Genomic DNA, 27,160 nt, shown 5'->3' on the forward strand with positions numbered 1-27,160 from the left:
AAATTAAGCCTAAATACAGACATTCAGTAAAATACAAATACTACTCAGCAATCACGTGGAAAGAAAAGAGAAAGGTATGGACTCTGATTACATACAAGTAATGGAATTAAATTGAGTATAGAAAAATAAGAGCTCATTATCTACTAGACTGTGAGAAAGCTGCCTAGGAAAATTAAGAAATTCTATTTCATTAATGTAATTATTTAAAAAAAATAAATCCAGTTAAATAGTTGTACAGACCAATGTCAGTTTCAAAGATAAAGACTAAATAAGCTAATACATCTTTTTATTGATTTAAAATAAACATTTGAATTGTCAGGTGTCCTGGAATCTATTTTCATACTATCTGGTATATAGTACACCTCAAAAATCAGAATCATAGAATCATAGAATGGTTTGGGTTGGAAGGGACCTCAAAGATCATCTAGTTCCAACCCCCCTGCTGTGGGCAGGGACACCCTCCACTAGACCACATTCCCCAAAGCCTCATCAAAATGTAGTAAAGTAGGAATAATCCCACGAAGCATTCATTTACTGAATGATTGCATTTGTTCATTTTATCATATATGAAAAGATGACTTTTTCAACCAGTCATATACATGCAGACCCTGTATCTCATAAAAAGGGTTTGAGGTATATAGTTTTTCCACTTATAACATGAATTCCCCACAGCTCACAGCAAAACAGCTCTAAAATCTAAATAATAAATAAACAAAATCTAAAGAATAAAATCTAAATAATAAATCTACAGATTTTTCCCTGTACATTTATTTCAGTTTAAAGTAGAATGCACAGAAACTGGTATAAGCAAAGATAAGATGGCATTTTATCATACTATAAAATAAATCAGGTAACTGCGTGCTAGTGGCTAATTAATAACTGGAGAGCAACATTTTTTGAAAAAAAAGCTTTTAAAATAAGTTTAATAATGGACAAAACAACAAAAGTTCAAGTGCAAATTCATGACACAAACTGCTCATTTCTGTACAGAAAAGTAGTACAAATGTTGCCAGCTGGGTGGAGGTAGGTTCCTACGAAGTCAGATGTCAGAATTTTAAATCACTGCCACATTGCCTATATTATTTGTATCAAAGCCTGCAAGCACTGCATTTTTACTGTAATGCAGCTCCTCCACTCAAAATATTGAGCTGATGTGAAATCTGCTGCTACCAAAAGCATGCCATTTATGGAATCTCAGCATAAGTACTAAAAACTATAGAGAATTCTAAAAAGCTGCTATGCTACATGGTTGTAATTTTGTGAATTTCCACTGTCAACTTGAATACAATACTGATTGCAACCTACAGAAAGTTCAGCAAGCGTGTATTGACAGTGCTTCAAAGCAGTAAATCCCATATACAGTAGTACATCAGACTGCCAAGACATCATCATGAGTTGCTCACAGCATTATTTGCAAGGAGGTGATGAAGCAGGGACTTGAAAGATGGAGGTTTTACTTTTAATTATTTTGGATTTTAATCTAAGATCTTTAATAACATGCCACATTCAAAAGGTCATTGATCATTATAGGACAAGAGAGAAATCTGAATGCTTAAAGTAAGAGCTTCCACACAGACAGAGCTTCAGATGGTGGATGCAGCCCTCCAAGCCCCAGGGTGCAGGGAGCACCATCTCTCTGATGCCAGGAGCGATGGCCCTCTGTCCAGCAGGACTGCTGTCTTGGAGGAGCTGTGCTGCCAAGTGGAGGAGTTACAGGAGGAAGTGAGCTATGCAGCATCAGAGGAGATAAAAGGGAGTTGGATAGGATTTTCTCTGAGAGGCAACAGCTGGAAGAGCCCCAGATTCCACCTGCAGCAGATGTAGGCAGTGTCTATTGGGCAGTATTAAGGTAAGTGCAGCCTCTGGAGAAGATGAAGCTCTTGACTTCTGCCTCCAACAGGAATGCGCCTGCCCTACCTAAGGGCTTACACAACAAACTGTGGTCACCACCCTCAGACTGGAAGAGTAGCCAGAAATGCCTTCAAGTAAAGGTACCCTAAACCACGCAAGACCACCAGGAAGAGGTGGTGAGTGATGGTAATGGGCAACTCCCTGCTGTGGGGGACAGAGGCACCCATCTGCTGACCTGATCTATCATTGAGAGATTTGCTGCCTGCTGGGGGCCAGATCCAGGATGTTGTGGAGGAACTGTCAAAGCTTGCCCAACTCGTTGTTCTTTTATGTGGCCATCCATGATATAGCCAAAGACTACCTGGAGAGTATTGAAAGCGACTACAGAGCTCTGGGGGCAGTAATCAAGGGCATGGTGGCCCAGGTGGTGTCCTCAGTCCTACTGATGAGGAAAAACGGTACAAGGCGGAGGGCATTTTACAGGTCAATAATTGCCTGTGGAGCTGGTGCTGGTGACAGTTTTGGGTTCTACAACTATGGGACCCTGTTTACAGATCAGCTTCTGCTCGAGACAGATGGGATCCACCTCACTAAGTGGGGCAAAGCTATGTTTGAGAATAGGATGGCTGACCTGGTACGGAGAGCTTACCCTGGACGAAAGAGATGTACGCACAGCAATGAAGGCAACTTCCCAATGAGTAGGAAGTTGGGCAAAAATGCCAGGAGGACCGCGTGGATGAACAAGGCGCTCCTTTCAGCTAGGAATAAAGAAGGAGGGAGAGAGTCACCAGCAATGCTGTTAGGGAGTGATGAACAGGATGGATGTACAAAGAGCCTGGGGTGATGGGGCAGGATGAATACTGCCTTCAACTCAGCCTTTACTAGCAAGACTGGCCTTCAGGAATGCCAGGCCCCAGAGACCAGGGAGAAAGGCTGGAGCAAGGAAGACGTATGCGTGGTGGAAGAGGATCTGGTCAGGGAATGCTTAAGTAAACTGGACTTGGATAAATCCATGGGCTCTGATAGGATGCATCCGTGAGTGCTGAGGGAGTTGGCTGATGTCACTCCAAGGCCACTCTCAATGATCTTTCATCCATCATAGTAACTGGGAGAAGTGCCTGAAGACTGGAGTAAAGGAAATGTCACTCCTATCTTCAGTAAGGAGGACCCAGGGAACTACAGGCTGGTCAGCCTCACCTTGATCCCTGGGAAGGTGATGGAGCAGCTAATGCTGGAAATGATTTACAGGCACATGAAGGACAAGAAAGTCACAAGGAGTAGTCAGCATGGATTCATTAAGGGCAAGTCACGCTTGACCAACTTGAGAAACTTCTATGATGAAATGACTGGCCTGGTAGATGTGGGGAGAGCAGTGGATATTGTCTACCTTGGTCATCAAAGTAAAGGCTTTCAGCACTACCTCCTGTCAGATCCTCAAGAAGCAGCTGTTGAAACATGGGCTGGAAGAGCAGACAGTGAGGTAGATTGAAAACTGGCTGAATGGCTGGTCCCAGATGGAGCTGATCACTGGCACAAAGTCTAACTGGAGGCCAGTAACTACTGGTGTACCCCACAGGTCAATACTGGGTTCAACCTTGTTTAACGTCATCATTAATGATCTGGATGATGGGGCACAGTGCACCCGCAGCAAGTTTGCTATGCCTCCTTTCACCAAGCAAAGCAGTAACCTCCTGTCAGTTCTTACTGGTAGCAAATGTTCCTTTCCTCTACATGGTTTAGCTCTGCTGACTTCTTTTCCAATGTAAAAAGTTTACTGTTCCTGAATAGAGGATTTACAGGAGGTAAGAAGTATTTTGCCCTACTGTTGTAACTAAGCATCTCTGCAATCTTAACCCTGACAAAGTAATTGTAGTAAAACAGTATCATCAAAGGTAATCATAATTATTTATAGCTTTGACTTGGGAACATGACTATCTCCTCCTTATTAACACCATTTCTTACAATTATTCTATCTATAAACAGCAGAGAAATTTTGCAAAACTACTCTGCGTATCAATTAACACAGGGGAATGACACACAGAAGAGCGGGACTCAAGAATTGTCTTGGTGACAGGACAAAGTAAATTCCCTTTTTCCATAAAGAATAAAAATATGAGCCTCCTTTAGAAGCACATAGTCAGTAGCTGCAGTTAGTAACTTACTCCACAGGGATTTGAATTGTGTCTAAAAGGCACCTCTACATTAGCAAATAATTCAGTGTAAGGGAAGCAGATAAACAGCCTGAAGTAGCTGGTGCTGAAGTTCCTCAGATTTCCATTACATGCAGTTACAGAGGTTTACTTGGGATTAGATGTAGTCTGGTTTCGCATGCTAAACACAGTCCCACACTGTGTGCAGCACAGCTATCATACAAATTTTGGCTTACTAGCTGCAGGCTTCTTTAGGGAGCAGCATTTTGTCCTTTCCCTTATCCCATCCAGATGTCAGCAGCACATCAGTGGCACATCAGAGCCCCTGCCATTATTGCTCACAGAAGACTCCCCATTATTTCTGCTACTCCTCATAGCATTTTTGAGTTATGTCATTACACCTGATGACTGTCCTACCTTCCAGCTCCAGGTTTAGACAACATCTACTGCAAGGGGCTCAAAACACAGTAGAGGTGAACTGTGTAGTTTTAAAGAATAGGTTAAAACTATCACAGAAAAATACCGGCTCACTGTCAAATCTAAAAGATTACCAAGCACTGTATCAGTTCCTATAAAATATTCCCCAAAAGGAAGCTGAAGCACTTCAATTCAATAGCTACGTAATAGTTGAAAAAAGCAACAACTGCCCATTTAAGGAAAAAGTATGTCTTTCTATCTGACATAGAAAAATCTTCCAGAACTTTTACAGTCTTCTAAGAGTTCTGTCTGCCTGACTCTCTCTGAAGGTTACAATGCTCTCTTGTGGTAGGAAAGATGGTTATTTACTTAAAAACTTATAAACAACAGTTTCAATTTACAACTGAAGTCAAGCAGTGTTATAGAAGAATAATAACATATACAAAAGTTAAACAAACCCTTTCAAATTAAAATAGATTAATAAATAACCAGGATAAATAAATATACCTGTAACCACAGTAGTATTATTTCACACTTGAATTCAGCTAAATTCAGAAGCATGGGAGATCCTGTCATCTCAATTTTGCCATCTGTTTATGATACTCAGAATTTCCATTCAGGAACATAATAATCTCTAATCATTTCAAGGTAGAGAGAGACATTAAACTCACATCTATAATTAGTTTTTTATCTAAGCAGTTACGCTAGCTCCAATAAGGAAAGGGAGGCAAGGGTGGTCTCAGTAAAGAAAAGGAGGAGGGAGTGGGACTTCATGATTCCATCCATGACCCTGCAAGAAGGGTAAGAAACTAGTCCAGAAAATCAAGTGCAAGAGAGGATGGTGTGCACAAGCAATAATGGGAAGAAAGGGTGGCTTCCTGGAAGTGAATGAGAAGTCAGGAAGGTCTATGATACCAAGCAGGAAGGACAATCAATTCATTTGTTAGTGAATGGGAATGGAGATCTTCATAACCATTTAACTATTAAGAAGCACTATTCATAGCAGGAAAGTTTAAAAACTCCTTGCATAAGCATTTGTAAGCTTACTCTTCATACTGATCTCCAAAATCCTGCCCAGAAATTACTCCAAAAGCAGGAAGCCTTTCGAATCAAGTATTTTTACTTTGCCATCTGAACTCCTATACATATATTTTTAAAACTGGAACTTGGCCCTTATTTCACTGATCTATTCTTATTTCCCAGAATGCATGAGACTTGATGAAGCATCTGATATCCAGCTTTGCCAGGAGCTTTTTCTGTCAGGCTTGAGTGACTCAGCTTAAATCTGTGAACAACAAAATACTGCAACATTGATTCAGCAATTCTTACAGCTCCATGTACCTTGATGATCTCCCTCAATCTTCCAAATCAGTTAACATGCTGATAAGGCTTTCTTCGCTGCCTGCTGCCTTGCATAAGGGATTTTGAAATAGCCTTTGACAAAGAGTAAGTCCCTATTTAAATCAATACTCACAGTGATATAAAAATGTTTCATAAAAGCATTATTCTTGCACTATAATCCTGCCAAACAAGATAGGAGGAGGATGAAAACTACAGAGCAATGACAAAAAGTGAGAGAAGGTAACATGCACTTAACTTACTCTATGTTTTATTTTACTCATTCTCAGCAACTGTGATTCCTTTAAGATGCATTAAGTTAGCTCAAAATGTTTCTGAGAGCAGTACCTATTGGAAATGAATTTACTTTCAAACTGAGCTGAATGTGCAAAACTTCACCTAAGCTTCTCCCAGCTTTATAAGAAAAATGTCTTGATTCTCAAAGAAAGACCAACAATAAGCTGGAAAACAGTACTTTCTTCATTATTTGATATGTAGAACTATACGCTATCTATGATCACGCAGAAGTAATATATTCTCTAAAACATAATGTTTTTCAGTTGCATAAACTCTAAAACTAACTTCTTTCATGAATGCACACTACAACCCATTCCACATTCTTCCTTCATCAGTTTTTCAGTATGCACACAGCCACACACCTACACTGAATGTCATATTTTGGTGATAAAACTACAGCGATGTAAAGCTCAGGGGCACTTCTGAAAAACCTCCTGAGGCACTGGCAAGAGCTACATTACAGTAAGGTACATCTTCACTAGTGCTATCTGAAAACATAGTGGATAAACATTTTGTCAAATCCACAAAACAGGTGTAACCTAGTATGCATATATAAATATATATGTGTGTGTGTATAAAAATTACAGAAGGGAAATATGTTTGTTTTCCTCATAAAAGCAACTTTGGAATTTATTACTCATTACCATTGACATACAGCCTAAGAATTTTTTATTAAAATGAAAGTAGTTTCCTGTTTGAGACAACTTGGGTACATTCCTCTTTGGAATGTCAAGAATCAGTATCAGGAATCCAATAAAATATTGAACCAATACATTATATCTTAGTGCAACATATATTTCGTTTTCTAGAAACACTAATTAGAATTTTCTGCTATACAAAATAAACCAGGAAAAGTTCTACACCCTAAAGGAAACAAAACAGTGTACATGAAAGCATGCTTTGGCTTTACTAAACAAACATTGACAAACATGCTTACCCTCTGGTCAATGATCTATGGTCAAAGAACTCCTTACCTCATTTCTGAGGTTAGTGGCATTTAGCTGAGCGCATTCCTTCACTCCAATCCATCTTCTTCTGCTTTTGTCTTATGCTGTTATCTAATCTGTTGTTTATCATCTACCACTAATGCCTCCTTTACCCACTGCAAAAATTAAATCCTGCAGTCCATCTTTCTTTTTGGTACAGATTATCAAAAACATAGTTTAAAGATTCTGTGGAAACACCACCAGTGGTACAGTCAGCCACAAACATGGTTTGCATCTCCTGGTTGTAAAGTATTTGGTATCTGATGGTATCTGATAAGGGGGTGTCTGAACTTTCTGAGTGGATTTAATATGAAACTTTGAACTCCAAAATACACTAAATGGAAAAGAATTACTGCTGTAGCTTCATGGCAATGACCACAACAACTTGTTAAATAACATGCACTGAAGTATAGCAAAACCAGTCATTATGATCTAAGGCCTTATTTCTTTTCCAGTTGAATTCAATGACAATTTCTCTGTTGATTTCAGCATGGCAAGGTGTGTTTAATACACTTAGGTAAACACATAACATGGGTTTTGCAATGTCTCCTGGACTTAGAGTTCATTGTGGGATCAGTTCATTTTTCACTACAATTTAATAGTAAAATTCTTGCTTCAAAGATGGCACAAACCCCACTATTTTATTTTAAATAACCAGATAGCCAATGATAACAGCAAATTAATTTACTTCTAATTCATGGAATAAAAGTTCATATGGCTGTAAAAAGTTGCAGTTTTTCACTTACTATTGAATTTCAGGGGGAGGTTAGGTCCCTTGGTGGAAGAATGACTTTCCTTGATATCTCTTGATACTTTTAGATTCACACCTTACCATTTCCTTCTAATTATTATTATTAAAGCTACAATGTTCTCCAAACTTCATTTTTAAATCTGTTCAAAAAACACTGTTCAAGGAATAGACAGTTCTTCAAGAAAGTGGGTAATGGACCTATTCCTGAAACACTATGCAAATATTTACTTTGTTCAACATTAGGTTGCATTTTTCCACTCTGGAAGACATTAGGGAATTGCAAAGTTATTTGCAAATTATGTCTTTTCATACTCAAAGAAACTAGTCTACACAAACTAGCAAAATCTGGAGAAACATGTCTGATGGCATACTGGAACTTCTTGTTCTACCTCTTAAAAGTTCAATAGGTAGTCACAGAAATTAAAATTCTTGTTGAGAGTACGAAATCTAAGAGAACGCGGAACTGTTAAAAATTAATCCTCTGAAACTAAAGGTAGAAATGTCTAGATGTTGCATATGATAGCAACCTAATTAGTGTTACACACATATCAAAAGTATAATATTCTTTTTTCTGTACTTGCTTCTGCATAAAGTATATAGGTATGTCCTTTGTCAACAGTTCCAGAGTACATGCTTTTATTGACCTTGTATAACACAACATAGAAATTCACAGACTGTGAACTTAAGGCTTGTTATTTCCCCAAACAGTAGATGTCACCAAACTTTTTACATTTAACATAGAAAGTAATTACATTTTATCCACTATTTTCCATTGCAACAAGACTATAAGAGTAGAGAGAATATTATTTTTACTATGTAGGAAAGCTATATGATTTTATGATCACAACAATGGCTTTCACAAACTTTTTTAGAAGTATGCTATTTTTATCTCAGTTTTGATATCCTGTATTCTCATTTTTTACTTTTCACTTCTTAATTAGAGAACGCCTGTCGCTCTCATGTGGTGAGTAGATTTATTATTCTAAAAAGATGTTATTCAAATGATTTTGTCTGAATAATACTTGTAAATTCCTAATATTTTTCAACAAGAAAGTGGTATTCCAGATAAATATAAACAACCCTAACACAATACCATAACACTGGAAATACTACAGTTTGTTAAATAGAATAAGGGAGTCTAAGAAAATTTGCCTACATTTCTTTCAAACCCATTTGCTTTACTTGTAGTAAAGTTTACTCATTTTTAAGAGGGAATTTTCTGTATCAGGGATATCTCATGAGAAAAAGCTACACTGACTCAGCTCCACCAAGGCAAAAATTAAAATATTTTTTCATAATCATCTTCTATAACAAGAAAAAAATCTACACTTCCTCTGAAATTAATAACTAATAAGACTTTCTTCTCATTTCTTACAATAAATACCATCTTTCTATGACTACCTTATGACATTTAACTTTGCTCCACACTGTCTATAAAACACTAAGTTTTCTAATGGAAGAACTTTATTTTGGTTTTACACACAAGAAGAACAACCGTCTCACAAGAATAAAATAGATACTTCTAAAAGAAACGATCACATAACTATATGCATCATATACAATATTTTGCTAAACTTTCTCACAGTATTGTGAACATATACTTTGTGTTCTCCTTTTGGACCCTCTGATGAGCCTTGAGACCCAAACATGAGTGACAGAAAGACCAGAACATTATCTGAGATTTCTGGGAACGGAGTCATTGTTACTTACTCAAACATGTAAGAGCAAAAATACCAGCTAGCTAGTAAAACAGCTGTGCTCTACCTATTAACAAGAACAAACAATATTTCATGCCTAACGAATTTTCCTTTTGCAAATTTTTTTCCTCATTCAAGTCTTAGCCAATTATGTAGTAAAACCTAGAAGCGTAGGGACAATGGAAAGGAAAGGTATGAAATCTCAGAATGAGAAGCCCTGGACCATCAGAAAGTAAAGAAACTTTTAAAAGTGGGATAGGCTCATTCTCTTAACAAATACTATCCCCAAAATGGCACATTTCCTTCCTGCTATATTTGTATACAATGTATGCTCCTTAGCAAGGATTTCTCAAGTCTTCCCTTCATGATGCCAAATCATCTTCCCATTCTGTCTGCCCAGGAACCCAGCTTCATGCTCAGCCTCACTCCCTCCTATAAATGGGCAGATGCCTGGAGAGTTATCATCATCTCCCATCTGTAAACTACTCCTATAGCTCCCCCCCCCCCCCCCCCCCCCCCCCAAATATTCTGATTACAGAGCTTCCTTCTCACTGATTTTCAGTCACATTATCATTCAGGCATTGAGGTCCTTGAACGAGGAAAGCTGACCATTTCATTAGAACAAGGATGTGTATTATATGGATATAATTCCTTAAAATTAGTTAATACTGCAAAATACTTAATTTACAAATGAACTTGGATACCATGTTAATACTTATGTTATTAATTCAATATTATTATTCTTATTTTCATTAATCACATCAAGTTACATTAGGTAAATTTTGGTCTGGCAATGTGCCCATGAATGCGCTGAATGGAAACCCCAAGCTATGACCTGGCCCCCCGCCTCAATAACAAAACCTGATTTAGTACCATGAAGTTTCAAGAGAACAAGAGTGTTTTTCAGTATTATAAAAAATAGATGTTTTCAGCTAGAGATACCACCTCTGGAAGGTCATTCATTTCAACGCAGACCAGTTCAGAAAGAGGCAAAAGAATGTTCCCAGTTAAGTGGTATATAGTAACTTCCATCCAATATAAATTCAGTGAGTGTCATTTCCATTTTCCACATGGCAAACAATATATTATGCTTTCTTTAATGAAGACAGAGCAGAGAGGCCAAGAAACTCTAGTGGCCATGGAAGCAGGGGCAGTCTGAAGGGAAACGTTCTGCTCTCATCCCCAGTCAAAAGACTTCATTCACCAGGGCTGCTGCATTAGTTTCTTTCAGAAGCACAAAATCTGCAAGTGTTAAATTAAGGTCTTAAATCACATGTAAGTTACATGAAAATACATGGAACACTCACAGTCTATACAAAAATACAAAAATTCAGTTCATTGGAATGAAGAAGTTACCTTCTAATGATAAATCTAACCTCTAATTGCTAACTGAAAGCTGAGCTGTACCAAAATGGAAAGCAAAAGTGGAACCTGTCATACACTTCTAGCTATTGGGAAAAATAATAGATTTGCAGTTACTGGTGAATTCTGTCACCACATATATTTTTATTACAATAGTTTACTGTCAATATAGGCATTACTATTTTTTAAAAATAACTAGGCCTACAAAATAATTCTGCAATAACACACCAAACAATTTATCTATTACTATCTTTAGTTTAACTCTTCATGACATTTTAAATCATCATCCTAGGAAAAGTGACATACTGAAATCTCTAAGGTCTGAAATAATTGGGATGTTTTTTCCCCATTTTATGGGGAACATATAAAGGATGATATTCAAGCACAAGCCGAATGGGGAGCACTAGGGAAAGTTTATTGTAAAATGAAAATATCAACCTCACTGAAACCTTTAACAGACACTTCAAAACACTAATATAAAGAACTATCTTTGGCTGATCATACTGGGTCATCCCTGATGCCATTCAGCTGATACATAAACTGTGTATGCGTTAGATATAAGATGAAACCTAAAGGAAATTTCAATTAAATAAGATGAAATGTTATAACTGCCTTATCGAAAGAAAACTCAATCACAGAAAGGAAAAGTTAATTTCTCTTTGTTTATTTCATATGAAGAAAGTTCAATTTGCCATTCCAAACTAAGAAACACCAGAATCTAATATCCTATACTAAACTGGCCTCTGGGAACTATTAATATTAGCCTCAGAACAACCACAGTTAAACAACAACTTTGTTTTGCACTTGTGTCAATAGATGCCTTGATAATTTAATATTTAAAAAGAAGAGTAGCAAATGGTAGAGATAATTAGTACTGCAAATTCCCAATGGCAAACAAAATCTGCCCTAATAGCAGCTGATAAAGTAATGTGTTATTCTTAAAAAAAACCCCCAAATTCCAAGACACCAGAACTTCCAGTTGTATCATTAATGTGTCAAACATTAAGATACTATAATCACAGGTGTAGTCTACTGCTTATTTACATAACACAATAACAACAAAAAGCCAAAATTCAAATATGTATTTCCTACACACTGTGATCACTGACTCCTCTGATAACAGGAATGCATCAAGCATAATTCAGGAATATATGAAAAACAACATAGTGTTATTGAGATAGGAAGGTATGTTGAGATTTACAGTAAACAAAAATGTATTCAGACAATTCTTATAACATACTCAGACCATCCAAATCCATACACCTGTAAGTCTAATTACAAGTCTTCTGCAGCTGTGGCAAAGCTAAATCTGAGATAGCTAATTTGCTTTTAATAGAGGTTGGGGTGAATTTCAGAAAAAGCACACAAGGGGAAGCAGTATCAACCTCTACAACAAATAAACAGAGTCTGCAATGAAAAATTATATTCCCGTCCCTTTTTAAATCTTTTGTTTTTCAGCCATGCCAGAATTCAATAGCTGAGGGAAACAGGTAATAGACTAGAAGGAAGTTCACTTTTTATTCAGAGGCAGCTCTTCATCATCATTCACATCCACTTATGTTGCACCATACTTAGAATTCAATAATACCTCTAATTTATTAAAATGAGTTTAAAGTATACAATATTCATAATATTTAATTTAATGGGTTTGGATACTTATATTTCCCCTGGGTTTTTCCTTAATACTTACAGATCAGAATAATACAAGCTCATGAAAGGAAAAAAATAATCATGGTGCTCAAATAAGATTTCAGACAACCAGAAGTACCAATTCAGAACTGATACTGATACAACTTTAATTGTAAATGGATTTCTCTAGATCAAACCACATTTACCAATGTGACAGTGGAGATGACTACAAATTGCAGAACACACCTCCCCCTTGAAGACCTTGAAAATCTGTTTTGAAAATCTGTTTTAAAAAGCTGAAACCTGGTATATAACACTCTAATCTATTCCTATATGGCAAGCAGAGTGAAATGTAGCAGTGTTCACCTGTGTCTGCTCCTAGATGAGAGCAGCTGAACAGCACTGTATTAGTTATTTTAGGGTTGGAAATGCCACATTTTGAAGAAACACAGTAGTGTGAAAAATATGAAAAATAATTTCCTGGAGTGTTTGAAAGCACTTACACATTTGTATTAACAAATGTTATGGTTCAGAATGCAGTTTTAATAGCCACTGATGAAAAAAGGATCTTGTGCAGACTGACTACCTCAACAGCATTGCACCCCTGAGGCACAGAAAGAGGCTGCTGAAGACTCCAAGTGCCTCGGTACAGCATTAGCAGAGTGCCAGCAAATTCCACAGCCTTTAGATGGGTGCAGCTTTCCTTCTTGCCTTAGAATCAGAGTGCCAAGCAGTGCAGGGAGGGGAGCAGTGCCACTGTTTTGGCAATAGTCAACACCTCCTTAATTCGCTTAGCAACAACTAGGACTCCCAAAAGCTGCTCTTTGAACTTAAGCTTTTTCGAGTTAGCAGACAGATCCTCAGCTACACAACCGAACTGGAAGAAGGAGGGCTTCTCCAATCCTCCTGTATATTTGCAATCCGGATCATTTGTCCAAATAAACAATATGCATTTGTAATGGTTCTTCCATTAGTACCTTTTATGACTAATAGACCAAATAAAAAATAATCAATAACCTGTGTAAAACTCACAATGCTATAATTGCACAGTATCTTCATAATCTAATAAAGTCAGTGGAAATACTGGTTTTAGTGGAAAAAAGCTCACTAATTAAGAGGCAACATGGAAGGTTGAATAAAGCATGTTCATATTAAGAAATAAAAGCTCGATACATGGTACTGTAATGTGCCAATCAAGTTCAAAGTTTGGCTAAAAATTATTTTATAGATTTGACAGAATAAATTCTGGGGGCTTTTTTTAACACTAACAACATAACTATATAAAGTGGCCTACAGAAAGTAACAGTTCTTCATTAAAGTTCCTGTTTATGGTTTTAACTTTAAATAGAACGGAAAATTTTCTAATATTCATCTTGTAAAAACTGTGCTTTGAAACATCATTTTATATAAAGCAGAGACATCATTTTATAAATAAAGCTTGAAATTATGATTATTCATTACATTTATGTGGTGTTTCAACTGTACTACTGACAATAATTCTCTGAAAGACTTACTCGTCGAAGCATAATCAACTATTATTAACGCAACAGTACAGAAATTTTTATTCAGCAATAAATGATTAAATATTTTCTATGAAAGAAAGCTATACAAATGGAATCTTGCACCATCACTTAATTTTATACATGCAGTTCTGAATGAATCATAAAAAGGTAATTAATAATGGGAAAATAATGCTTGCACAATAAACCTTGAAGAGTCCATCTAGTGTACAGAAAGGCAAACTCACTCTACCAAAAATGTAGTCTTTCTTCGTAAGTCATCACCAGGACAGAAAATTACAGAAACTACAAAAAAAGGTCTTAGGTATTGCAATTGCCCAGGAGGAAATGCAGTATTCAAAGACACATGTTGTGCTCATGAGAATAAGCTACTTCGGAGCAGAACCAAAGCAGCTATTCCACTGAGCACTGAATTACTTGGAGCCTGCCAAAAGGCACAGACAAGTATTTAGCTCCTGTCTTCCACTGGATTTAGGTAGAGAAATCAAGCAGGCCATTTGTCCCCTCCCCTCAGGAAGCAGATCTGCTCAGCTTTGGACCTAAACCATCACTCTCTTGCTCCTAGGAGACTTGAATCACTACTGAAACACTAAACTGAACAGCACTTATGCTATATTGAAAAGGATCACTTTTCATCCTTTTTGTGGTAGCTGAACTATTGCCCCATGAAGAAATGGAAGACTCACAGGAAAGGAAAGACTAACGTAACTATTTAGGATAATTCTTATGGCATTCATGGTTATGAAAGAGTTCTGACACCACTTTCCAAAATTCTTTACGTTAGCAGTTACCAGGCTGAACAGGAAAAAGACTTCTGGCAACAGAGTAGATCATGTAAACTAGATCAGCAACAGGGAAGCAAGTATTTTCCTAATAATTTATATGTAATTAGTATAAATGGTATATATCTAATGAAAACTACAGAAATCCAGAATTAACACTGTATTGGGTTTGTGTGGCAAGGTTTTGGTAGCCAGGGGACTACAGGGGTGGCTTCTGTGAGAAGCTGCTAGAAGCTTCCCCCACGTCCAACGGAGCCAATGCCAGCCAGCTCCAAGACAGACCCGCTGCTGGCCAAGGCCAAGCCGATCAGCCACGGTGGTAGCGCCTCTGGGATAACACAGTTAAGAAGGGGGAATACCTGTGCAACACCAATAGCAGCCAGAGAAAGGAGTGAGATGTGAGAGAAACAACTCTGCAGACACCAAAGTCAGTGCAGAAGGAAGGGGAGGAGGTGCTGCAGGTGCCAGAGCAGAGATCCCCCTGCAGCACCCGGAGAAGACCATGGTGAGGCAGGCTGTCCCCCTGCAGCCCATGGAGATCTGTGGTGGAGCAGATATCCACCTGCAGACCATGGAGGACCCCACGCTGGAGCAGGTGGAGGCACCTGAAGGAGGTTGTGGCCCGTGGGAAGTCCATGCTGGAGCAGGCTCCTGGAAGGACCTGTGGACCCGTGGAGAGAGGAGCCCACACCAGAGCAAGTTTGCTGGCAGGACTTGTGACCCCATCGGGGACCCACGCTGGAGCAGTCTGGTCCTGAAGGACTGCACCCTGTGGGAGGGACCCATGCTGGAGCAGTTTGTGAAGAACTACAGCCTGTGGGAAGGACTCACGTTGGAGGACCATCTCCCGTGTGGAGACGCTCCACATGCTGGAGCAGGGGCAGAGTGTGAGGAGTCCTCCCCCTGAAGAGGAAGGAGCGGCCAAGACACCGTGTGATGAACTGACCACAACCCCCATTCCCTGTCCCCCTGTGCTGCAGGGAGGAGGGAGAGAAATGGGGAGTGAAGTTGAGCCCGGGAAGAAGGGACGGGTAGGGGGAAGGTTTTTTTCTTTAACATTTGGTTTTATTTCTCATTACTTGACTCTGATTTGATTGGTAATAAATTAAATTAATTTTCCCCAAGTGGAGCCTGTTTTGCCTGTGACAGTAATTGGTGAATGATCTCTCCCTGTCCTTATCTCGACCCAGGAGCCTTTCGTTATATTTTCTCTCCCCTGTCCACCTGAGGAGGGGAGTGATAGAGCAGCTCTGGTAGGCACGTGGCCTCCAGCCAGGGTCAACCCACTACAAACATCAACAGAGCCAGGACTTCACAGCGTGAAGCTAAACCAGCCACTTTTAGTTTCATGTGGGGTTTGTAACAGCTAGAAAACTGAGGCAAAAATAAGCAGAGGTAATATGACTAAAAGTGGAAGAACTGGACCACAGAACATGATGATCTCACCAATGATCACGTCTTCTTTAATTCAGAATATGGGAGACTTCCAGAATATAACTGCATTCACTGGAAGGAAAACTTGACTAAGGAATACACCTTGAATGCAGTTAGTCCATATCTTCTCACACATAGTGCTTACATTGAAAATAAGTCATTTGAATTGAATACCAACTTTACACTACATTTGGTAGATGCATAGTTGAAGGCTACTGCTGGTAACTTTAGTGAAAAATTGATGTTGGGAATGTTTATTAATTGATGACTTTTAAGATTCTAACTTTTATTATAGCTCTCTCCCAATAATGCATCTTCAAATTTGTTTAATCACAGAATGTTCTGGATTGGAAGGGACCTTTAAAGATCATCTAGTCCAACCCCCCTGCCACAGGCAGGGACATCTTTCACAAGATCAGGTTGCCTCATCCAACCTGGCCTTGAAAACTTCCAGGGATGGGGCATCCACAACTTCCCTAGGCAACCTGTTCCAAGGACTCACCATCCTCACTATAAGAAATTTCTTCTTTATGTCCAATATAAACATATTAAAACTGCTTGTTGTCCTGTTGCTACCTGTCACTACAGATAAAAAGTCTTTGTCTGTCCTTCTTAGAAGACTCCTTCATGTAGTGGAAGGCCACAATGAGGTCTGCCTGGAGCCTTCTCTTCTCCAGGCTGAACAATCCCAACTCTCTCAGCCTGTCCTCATAGGAGAGGTGCTCCAGCCTGTGTTGATACCATGGGTTGCACTGACCCAGGTGCAGGACCTTGCACTTGGCCTTGTTGAACCTCATGCGGTTGACATTAAATTATTTTTAAAAATAAACTGGTTCTCAATGTATTTGTAAAAGCTTTTATGGTAAAAATCTATCTATTTCTCAAGTAAAGTAGTGAAACTGTGTGTAGAATGCTATCAAGGAGTACAGTAGCTAACTGAAAAAAAGAAAAATATTTCTGCCCGTTTCAACTAGAACTATATATGCATTACTTGTAGATAAAGGTACCACACAATTTTTGACACAGAAATATTTTTGAGACCTGTCTCTTTGATTTTGAAAGGTTGTACTACCAAATGACAAAAACATAGGAAATCCTACACATAATTGCTTCACTCAGTACTAAAATATTTTTCCAATTGAGTTCTACCAGAATTTGAATTATTTTCATTACAAAATGATGGTGGTAAAGAGAGGGGAAAATAAAACAAAGAATAGGTATGTTCAAATTCTCTGAATCAGGCAGCTGCAGTTTCTCTCCCATACTCCCATAGGATTGGTTTGGAAACTAAAAATAAATTATGGACAAATGCATTCATCACATGCAATTCAAATACTGGAAATTACAACCACTCATAAATGCTTACTGAACCAACTGAAATTATCACATCTCCATCCTTATCTTGTGTTTCTAATTAACAGAAAAAATGGAACTATCTAAACAATAGCATACGGTAAAAATGAAAAGCAAGAAATAATTCTTCAGCCTCATTTTGATTAAACGGAGATGAAATGTCTACACTATTCTGTGTATGTTCAACCACTCTTTTTATTTCTTTTAATAACATCTTTTCATGCAGCTTTTTTTTCCTTTCCTTTAAGCCCACTCATTTCTGCTCTTTAAACAGAACAAAGTAAGAGAAAGAACAAGTGATATCTGGACGCCAGAGGAGATGAAAATGTAGATCAAATAATCACTCATGTAGATCAAATAATCACTCACATGCATTAAGCATTCTAAGCCTGACAAATTTTTACTTTATATTTGCACCTACTGAAACACCATAGCTCACATAAAAATAGAAAGCAAAGAGCAGATTAGTTGTTACACTGGCCCCGTTACAGAAAGGCTAAGTCAAAATATGACTCAAATAGCAATTTCAGAGTGTACAGATTCAGGTAGAATTTTAAAATACAAAGGCTAAATATAGGTAGTGCAGCTACAACTAAAAAGTGTCATTAAAATAATTTTAACAAACTCCTGGGCAACCTTAAGTTTCACATTAACGGCAAGTTAAATGCACACAGTACTAAATTATGGTCACCTAAACTACTAAAAAAACCCGTGAGGATTCTGAGCAAATCTTTACAACAACAAAGGGAATACTGCAGGAAAACCACAGCGTGAAGCAAAATAATTTTGTTTTGCTGCAACCTACCTAAAAGAAACTATTTCTAATTATATATTACTGTTCCTTCTTAAGTAACAGTAATCAAAGCCTGTGGACTTTTAAACAAAATAAAAAACATTCTGTTCCTTAGTCCTTTTTCTCTCTAGTTAATTTTCTTACCTTTTTTTTTACCTGAGAACCACTTTCAGTTGATGGAGTTTCTGACAAAAAAGAACAAGTTTATTGTTCTTTCAAAAAATTACTATTCTTTTTACCTAATGCTAAATCTTCTTCCCACTATGAATTAAATTGTTCCATTCTAATCTAAATGCTCTCAACATTAAATTTACCCATAACTAATTTGTCTTACTTGACCTAAAAAGGAGGGAACAAGGACTCCCAAATTCCTTGTACAGACCATGCAGACACATAGCTGCAGCCGAGTAAGGAAAGGGTGAAAATCCAGTGGGGTTCTGAGTCCTGAACACCGAAGAGCTTGCTTACAAAACACTATACAGTTTGACATTTCCCTGCTAGCCTGCCATTCCCTCCTTTAGCCTATTTGCAGCACAGCACCAAGAGTGTTGTGCGCACCAGTGTGCAACAGGTTCACAGTTCCCAGCAAGCCACAGAGGCTCTGTGCTTCTGTGGCAGATGGGGTTTCTAGACAAACGTCTCTCCAGCCATCCCCCAGGGTTCCCAGAAATCCTGGATAAATGCTCAAACTCCTCAAATGGGGAACAGACCTAGAAAAAATTTATGTATGTTAATCCTACTAAAATGAAGTTTAGCCTTTGGTAAAACACATTTTAAAACTTTATGAGTGACTTTCCTAGAGTAAGTATTTGCGAATTAACCTGTATTAGTAACTCAAAAAAACCCCCTACCCAGAAGTGCCTCTATAATTACTGCTATAATCACTGAACATCGTTGGTTGTCCTGATCCAGAAATTTTCATTATGTTTACCTATCAAGTTCAGAAGAATTACCTCATGAATATAATAAGCGCATACTATGGCCAACCACATAAAACCGAAAATAATCTTGAATATCTCAAAAAATAAGATTGGTAAAATAATACTGGAAATGCATATTTTGATTTATTAACCTGTGTGTTTCATGAGAGTAAGCAGTTTTCCTGAAGATACTGTTGCTGCACTTTAAAACTGTAGTTTTTTTTCAGGATAGGTTTACTAGGAATTTTGTTTCTCTCTTTAAGGCGAGTGGTAGCTTGCTCTGATAATCTCCTGTGACAATCTGTGATAATAATAATAAACAAATTTAGTGAAGATTTTGAAAGTTAAAAAGTAAACAGGGGGAATGAATTTTTTCCCTACTTCTACCGTAGTATGTGCAATCCAAGCTGTGTCTTTGTATGGTAAGACATTGTTACATATACCTTCTCTCTGAAATATATTCTCTGATTCACTATTAGATTTGTAAACACACCTTAAGAATAGCTGCTCCTATTCACTGCTAACCACCAGAGATACACTGAAGCTATATTGTCATGTATAGAAATTGGAACAGTACTAATCCACATATATAAGCAGAGATACCCTTTTTCCAGATTGAAAAAATAAATAAAGAAAAAGGGGAGGTGGGGACAGGACTTCTACAGAAAAAAATTGTTTCTAGAATTATTTATATTTTGCAGGCATCACTATCATTTCATGAATAAATACTATACTCTTTTTCAGTAATTAAAATTACCAACTAAGACATTACACAATACAGTTCTAATAAATTTCAGTTATTTAGCTGTTACTTTCCCCCTTGGTTTTATTTTTCTAAGAACACAGGAGTTCTAAACAGGCACTTCTGATTTATCATTGATCTGACAGTTACAGAAATTGTTAAGCTCTAGAGCATTTATGAGGCTAGTGTAAATCACTAATGCTGTTGCTTGCTCTGATGTTGTTATTTTCTTGGCAAACAGAGCCAGGCTGAAACACACTCTACCACGACAGAATGCTGGGACTTTAATCCTATTTTTCCCCATGGTGCTTGCAATACTTTTCTGGGATTTCCCTAAAGGAATATTCCATAGTTTTACATTGTTAGTTAGGTGGGGTTTTTTTCTTCCAGTGTTTCTTACATATCATGATCTTGCAGAAGTGTTTCAATTAACTTGTGTTTCTGAATAGTCTTCCCAGTTTTGAAAACAGCATAAGATTCTATTTAAGCTTCCTTAAATCAAGTTGAACACAAAAAAAGAGGAAAAAAATATATAATTGACACTTACAATAATATTAGATTTTATAAATAGGTTTTGAGCTTACTCTTGTTGGAAGAATGTTTTTAAAGATAAATGTACTGTTTGACCTGCACAATTGCAACTGAACAATTCACTGTTGATAAAAATCTAAAAGAAATGCCACTCAGATCTCGAATAACAACATTCATCAGAATGGTGCTAAATACAAAACAGGCTGATGATGTAAGTGAAGTGGCACACAGTCCACCTACACACGTTCTACAACGCAAAGCAGAAGTCACCAATACTACAAATGAAAACTTGTTCTTCATAATTTTTCTGTGAAGTGGATTATTATCATGTTTATGTCTCATATTTCAGCCATATCATTGTAGCAGGTTATATACTGTGATATTCTGAGAGAAAATTACGTAGAAATTAAGTACATTCCCATTGATACAAACTGAGTATAAGCAGTACCATGACAGAGTCAACCTGGAGAAAAAACAACAAAACGGAATAGTGGGAACAGAAATAAGGTACCACAAGAGCATAATGCCTGATAATCTTCTACATTTTAGAGAAAGCAGCCCAGGCAATTAATATTTCAATATATGGAACTCTATAGCTCTTTTTTATCTGATAAACTAGTGGATTTTTCTAAAACATGCTTCAAATGTAACTTCTTTGATGGCCATGCAAGTACGTGTAAATTTCAGGCAGAATATAAGCCCCACAGATTGCTTTTTGCCATGATTCATTGTCACTGTATCAGTTATGCTCCTTATAATTCAAATTATTATGGTAAAAAATCATTATTAACTTATATTAATAGCAACAAACTATATAGATCAAATAATGTAGTACTTATTTTTACCCAAATGAACAGTTTTAAATTAGACAAACAATAGTGACCTTCTTTCAGAAAAAGTGTAGTCTTTTTTTCAAAATTGTAGACATCACTCCTGTTGATAATAAGCACCATATACACTTAAATAGCTAGCATTTCCAATGATCAAAATTACAATAGTGAGGAAAAAAAAATCTTCCTTACCTATGTATGCAATTTTTAGATTCGAGATACGCCATACCAGAAGCAGCATCTAATGAAAATTTCACCAACTGTTTGGTTTTTAGCTCATCCTTCTTTTTTCTTAAAAAGGACAGGAAATCACCTCCTAGAGAAACAGACAGATGGACAGTGAGACACAACAGATAGGATACTCACATTTATCTCTCTTGAGGGGTGTGAGACCAAACAAAACAGAGCAGTTAGCACTACTCCTCAACCAATCAGTTTGAGGTTAGCCTAAGAAAAAGGAAGGAACTCACCTTTCAAAAAGCACTTTCTCTAATTTCCCTTAAATACTAGGTGCTTAAAAGTGAAAACTGCACAGCATGTTTTTGATATACTTAAAATCTCACCAGTGAACACTGAATACAGATTTATATGAAAATTGTTGCCAAAACCAATTGGTCATTTGTGATAAATGTACTTCTCTGATCACAGAATGGTTGCTGTGGGGGTTTGTTAAATTGTGAATAAATAAATTAGGCCCTATTAGTTACAAGAGAGTAATTGACTTTTAATTTATCATTTGCAGTGGTGTTTCTCAAATTCTACACTGATGTGTTGGAGGGGTAACAAAGTGTTTTACTTACTGGGCAATGTTAACTGCATATTTCATAGAATCATAGAACGGTTTGGGCTGGAAGGGATCTTAAAGATCATCTAGTTCCAACCCCCCTGCTGTGGGCAGGGACACCCTCCACTAGACCACGTTGCCCAAAGCCTCACCCAGCTTGGCCTTGAACACTTACAGGGATGGGGCACCCACAACCTCTCTGGGCAACCTGTTCCAGTGCTTCACCACCCTCACAGTAAAGAATTTCTTCCTAACATCTAATGTAAATCAACCCTCCTTCAGCTTAAACCCATTACCCCTTGTCCTGTCACTACACTCCCTGACAAACAGTCCCTCTCAATCCTTCCTGTAGGCCCCTTCAGGTACTGGTAAGCTGCAATCAGATCTCCCTGGAGCTGCCTTTTCTCCAGGCTGAACAACCCCAACTCTCTCAGCCTGTCCTCACAGGAGAGGTGCTCCAGCCCTCTGATCAGCTTCGTGGCCCTCCTCTGGACTCGCTCCCACAGCTCCATGTCTCTCCTGTACTGGGGCCCCCAGAGCTGGACGCAGTACTCCACGTGGGGTCTTACGAGAGCGGAGTAGAGGGGCAGAATCACCTCCCTCGACCTGCTGGCAACTGAAGGCAAAGAACTATTACTGTGATTTTACAGTCTCCTGCCTTGGAGGAACAAAGGTGTCCTCTTGCCTGATGAGGGGAAGGGGTCAGCATGGAAGATTCTCAAAAGGGAATTTGTGTTTGCAAAAATATTTCTGAAAAACTGATTCAGGACAAAGATAAGCAGGGAAGATATTATACAAACACTCCAATGCCACGTTCTCATTGATATACCTGTATTAAAGACATTTTCCTAAAAAAAAGATATTTTCCTTTCTTCCAGGGAAAGACAAAAAATCATAGTGGAGCTTTCCACATCACACTATTTATTTGATAGTGTGTAGCCAGCCATTTTTCCCGTCTTTCTTTCTTTTCATTTTGCACTGAATTGACTATAGTGATTCTCTCTTGCAAATAATGCACTATTACACAATTTCATACACTGCCTTTCTTAGCAATGTGAAAAGACACTACATATTAAAAGTTTCATATGAGATTTTTCTTGGGGGGGGGCATTTCTATTTGTATTTCATACTGAAAGAAATAAAATAAGATAATATTAAAGAAAAAATTCTGATTTTATAAAGTGTAACTGTAATGCCCTTCAAATATTAAGTTGGAGTAATTGTAAAATGGATTATCAAGTTAAGTGCCAATTTCTTTGCTTATTCACTTTGCCTGGGATCAGGTTCCTTTTAGTACAAACAACCTGGATATGATGGCTTTACAGGCAGTCCCTTAAGGAAGACTCCCAGAAAATAAACACCTGATAAAATACAGATTAAAACCACTATTTCCATTTTGCTTGGGTTTTTTTTTTTTTTTTTTTTTTTTTTTTTTTTTTTTGAAAACAAGTTAGTACTACAAGCAAGGCAGAAAACACTGTATTTTCACAGAATTGTCTAATAGTTGAGGTTGGCAGGGACCTCTGGAGGTCACCTGTGCCAACCTCCCTGCTCAAAAAGGGCCATCTAGAGCCAGTTGCCCAGGACCATGTCCAGATGGCTTTTGCACATCTCCAAGGACGGAGACTCCACCACCCTTCTGGGCAACCTGTGCCAGCATTTGGTCATCCTCACAGGGAAAAAGCATTTCCAGAGGTTCAGGAGGAACCTCCTGTGTTGCAGTCTGTGCCCATTGCCTCTGGTCCTGTCAGTGGGCACCACTGAAAAGAGTCTGGCTCCTCCTTCTCTGCACCCTCCTTCAGGTATTTATATACATCGATAATATACCCCTGGGCCTTCTCTTCTCCAGGCTAAACATTCACAGCCCTCTCAGCTTTTCCTCACAGGAGGGATGCTCCAGTTCCTTGGTGGTCTTTTGCTGGTCTCTCTCCAGTATGTCCATGCCTCTCTTGTACTGGGGAGCCCAGCACTGGACACAGTACTCCAGGTGTGGCCTCACCAGTGCTGAACAGAGGGGAAGGATCACCTCCCTTGACCTGCTGGCAGTACTTTGTTTAACGCAGCCCAGGATTCTGCCTTCTTTGCTGCCAGGGCATGTTGCTGGCTCATGTTCAACCCTGGGTGTCCACCAAGACCCCCAGGTCCCTTTCTGCCAAACTGCTTTCCAGCTGGGCAGCCCCTAGCCTGTGCTGGTGGCTGATGAACTGCTGTTCCTCCCCAGGTGCAGGACTTTGCAGTTCCCCTTGTTGAACTGCCTGCGGTTCCTATCAGCCCATGTCTCCAGCCTGTCCAGGTCCCTCTGGATGGCAGCACCACCCTCTGATGCATCGGCCCCTCCCACCAGTTTGGTGTCATCAGGAAACTTGCTGCAGGTGCACTCTGCCCCATCATACAGATCATTAATGAAGACGTTAAACAGGGTTGGACCCAGTAATGGCCCCTGGGGTACACTGCTATTTATCAACCTTCTATTTTCTTAATACTTTGATTCCAATTAAACAGGTGAATAAAATTTCTGGCAATTTTTAAAAAGCAGTGCACATAACTGCAAAATACAGTCTGTTTAAAGTGTATACAGTCTATTTTCAATTTGTAAGAGTACCAAAGGGTTTGTATAAACCACATAATCCAAAACTATGGATCATCTAGGTATTTAAAATTAGACTGCCAGAACGCACTGTTAAAGTGCAAGCATGAAAGCAAAGGTGAATGATCTTTTTTACTCGCAATGCAGCAAATGCTCTCATGTTGGGCCAACCAGAACCTCTCAGGTGAGCAAGCAAATATTGCATCCTGAGTACACCAACAGTGCTGCTGGCAAGCACAGAGTCCATGATGCCCTCTGCTCACAGGCTGGGTAACATAGAGGTGGAAAATCAAGAGCTGACTGGATGGCCTTGACTCTAAATCCAATTTAAAATACCTTCTGTTTTACAGAAAATAGTTACACATATTACATCTCCGAAGTCTGACAGGGTGAATCTTGGGATACTGAATTTTAAATTCTAATGAAACCTTAAAAGTACAGAATACTATTGAAAACTGGACTGGGTAAAAATCACCTTTCCTTTAATCTGAGAAGTTACTGACATATTCTAGTAACTTGCACAAAGTAGGTATTGCCAGACAGAAGGAAGATAAACACTCCATCAAAATATGTATCATTTCTTACACATGTAAACAGAATTATTCTGGTTACAGCAGACAGTTAACAGTATTTTTTAAGCAATTCCCCCCTCCAACACACACAAACAAGCTGATGAAAATTATTTTTAATATACTGAGAACTCACTGCTCTGTACATAGGAATCATCTTTTAATTGGTTAAGTATAATTATATGCCTTTACAAATGTGAAAGTCTTCCAATCTTGACAAATTGTGGCATTACTTGAATGAGAACAGTAAATTGAGGAAGCTTACAGAAAAAAACCCATATAACACCATCCTAACACCCTACTCCTACATCCTATAACACCCTATTCTCAATCAACTAATGTTCCAATATTGAAAATTGAGAATTTCTAACAACTTACTGCAAGAACTAAAAAGACAGATAAGCTCAGTTTGATATAGTAAAAAAAGATGCCTTCTCACACAACTATACTAAAAGTGAAGGAACAAGTCCTAAGTAAGAAAGGTTTATTTATAAAAGGTGGTGTAACAACATCAGTGTGAGTCTAAAGTCATATTCGTCACAATTCATATAAACTCGTTGTACAAAGGAGTTACTGCTCTCCACAATCAACAGTAAAAAATCTGTTCTCAAATAACAAGCTACTAAAGGTAACAAGGTATCAGAAGAAATGCTAACCATATCCATTGCAAAATTCAGAAATAATACATATTGTAAATTTGTTTCTAATCAGTTCAGGCGATCAGATTAAGATCCTAATTTTCATCAGTTCATTTCTGAGTAGGATTAAAAGCTGCTTAGTTCCTTACACCAGAATATGTCAAACTTGTGGAGCACAACCCTGTAACTTCCCAGTGCAATCATACCATCAGGAAGTGATTTAGACTTGCTAATTTTCAGTGTTTGGCATATACTGTAAGAACTTCTGGAGTTTTGAGCAAAATTAGCAGAGTATACCTCGAGCTGTATACAGTGTAGTTTATGCCTATCATCAAAACACAATTTTGGTAAAATTATCTTGATCTGTCTCAGAGTCTCAATAGCAAAAAATGTCAGCAAAGGTATGTTTTCGCTAGCAGTTCTGTTTTCTATCTGTCCTTACATACAGATGACAAAATTATCTTTTAAATACCCTGTTTAATATTGATTTGAAAGCACTGTTAGTTGCAGACAAAATAAAAGAGCAAAGTGATATACATCTCATTCTGTACAAGATATGTCATTTTAGGTTAAATCTGATTATCCTTATCATTGTGATACCAACATAGGCTTAAGCGTCTGTCCTTTAAATAACAGAAATACTCTTTTAGGTAAATTCTGACTTTTAACATCTACTGTGGCCAATGTTCCAGCTATTCACCTTCATGGGAAAGCATCCACATGAATATCTTCAAAGCTGAATTAAGAGGATTTCACTGCAAAACCTTCAGTGTAGAACTGTGGCTATGTATTATCTTTATGTGCTTCTTAAAACAAGTTTAAATATAAAAAGCCCTAATTTACTATTTGTAGCACACAGTGTCAGAGCGTTATCTCCAATATAATAGCTGCTGATAAAAATGAAATAAACAGGCCAATTAGACTAAGGAACAACTGAAACAAACTACATGACTATGTAATAGTAAGTAATGTTTTCTCTTATATGTGGAATTTTCATCATATTCTACACAGCTACCAGTTATTCCAGCACACAACACTACCAGGAAATGAGATTTGTTCCAACCACTCTAAGTACTACAGAAGTAATTATATCATTACAGTATTATCACCAAGCAGAAATCGACTGCCTGGTTTCAGTTTACAGAAGGATCAATAACAGTACTGGAGTTCTGCCTAACATGATAGAATTATTTTACTAA

The 27,160-nt window shown here is 38.0% G+C and overlaps 1 protein-coding gene across 4 annotated transcripts in view; it reads right to left on the bottom strand.

Moving 5' to 3' along the window:
• The window catches only part of FER (FER tyrosine kinase), a 174,366-nt gene that overhangs the window by 22,426 nt on the left and 124,780 nt on the right, over window positions 1-27,160 (bottom strand). For 3 of the 4 annotated variants that reach the window (XM_075739369.1, XM_075739370.1, XR_012832932.1), the window contains one exon: window positions 21,576-21,699. In XM_075739369.1, the coding sequence (XP_075595484.1) occupies window positions 21,576-21,699 (124 nt within the window). Of the gene's footprint in view, window positions 1-10,631; window positions 10,730-21,575; window positions 21,700-27,160 lie in introns of those variants that run through there. The other variant, XM_075739371.1, reaches the window with a different exon arrangement.

The sequence above is a fragment of the Balearica regulorum genome, chromosome Z, assembly GCF_011004875.1.
Source record: "Balearica regulorum gibbericeps isolate bBalReg1 chromosome Z, bBalReg1.pri, whole genome shotgun sequence".
NCBI classification, from domain to species: domain Eukaryota; kingdom Metazoa; phylum Chordata; class Aves; order Gruiformes; family Gruidae; genus Balearica; species Balearica regulorum.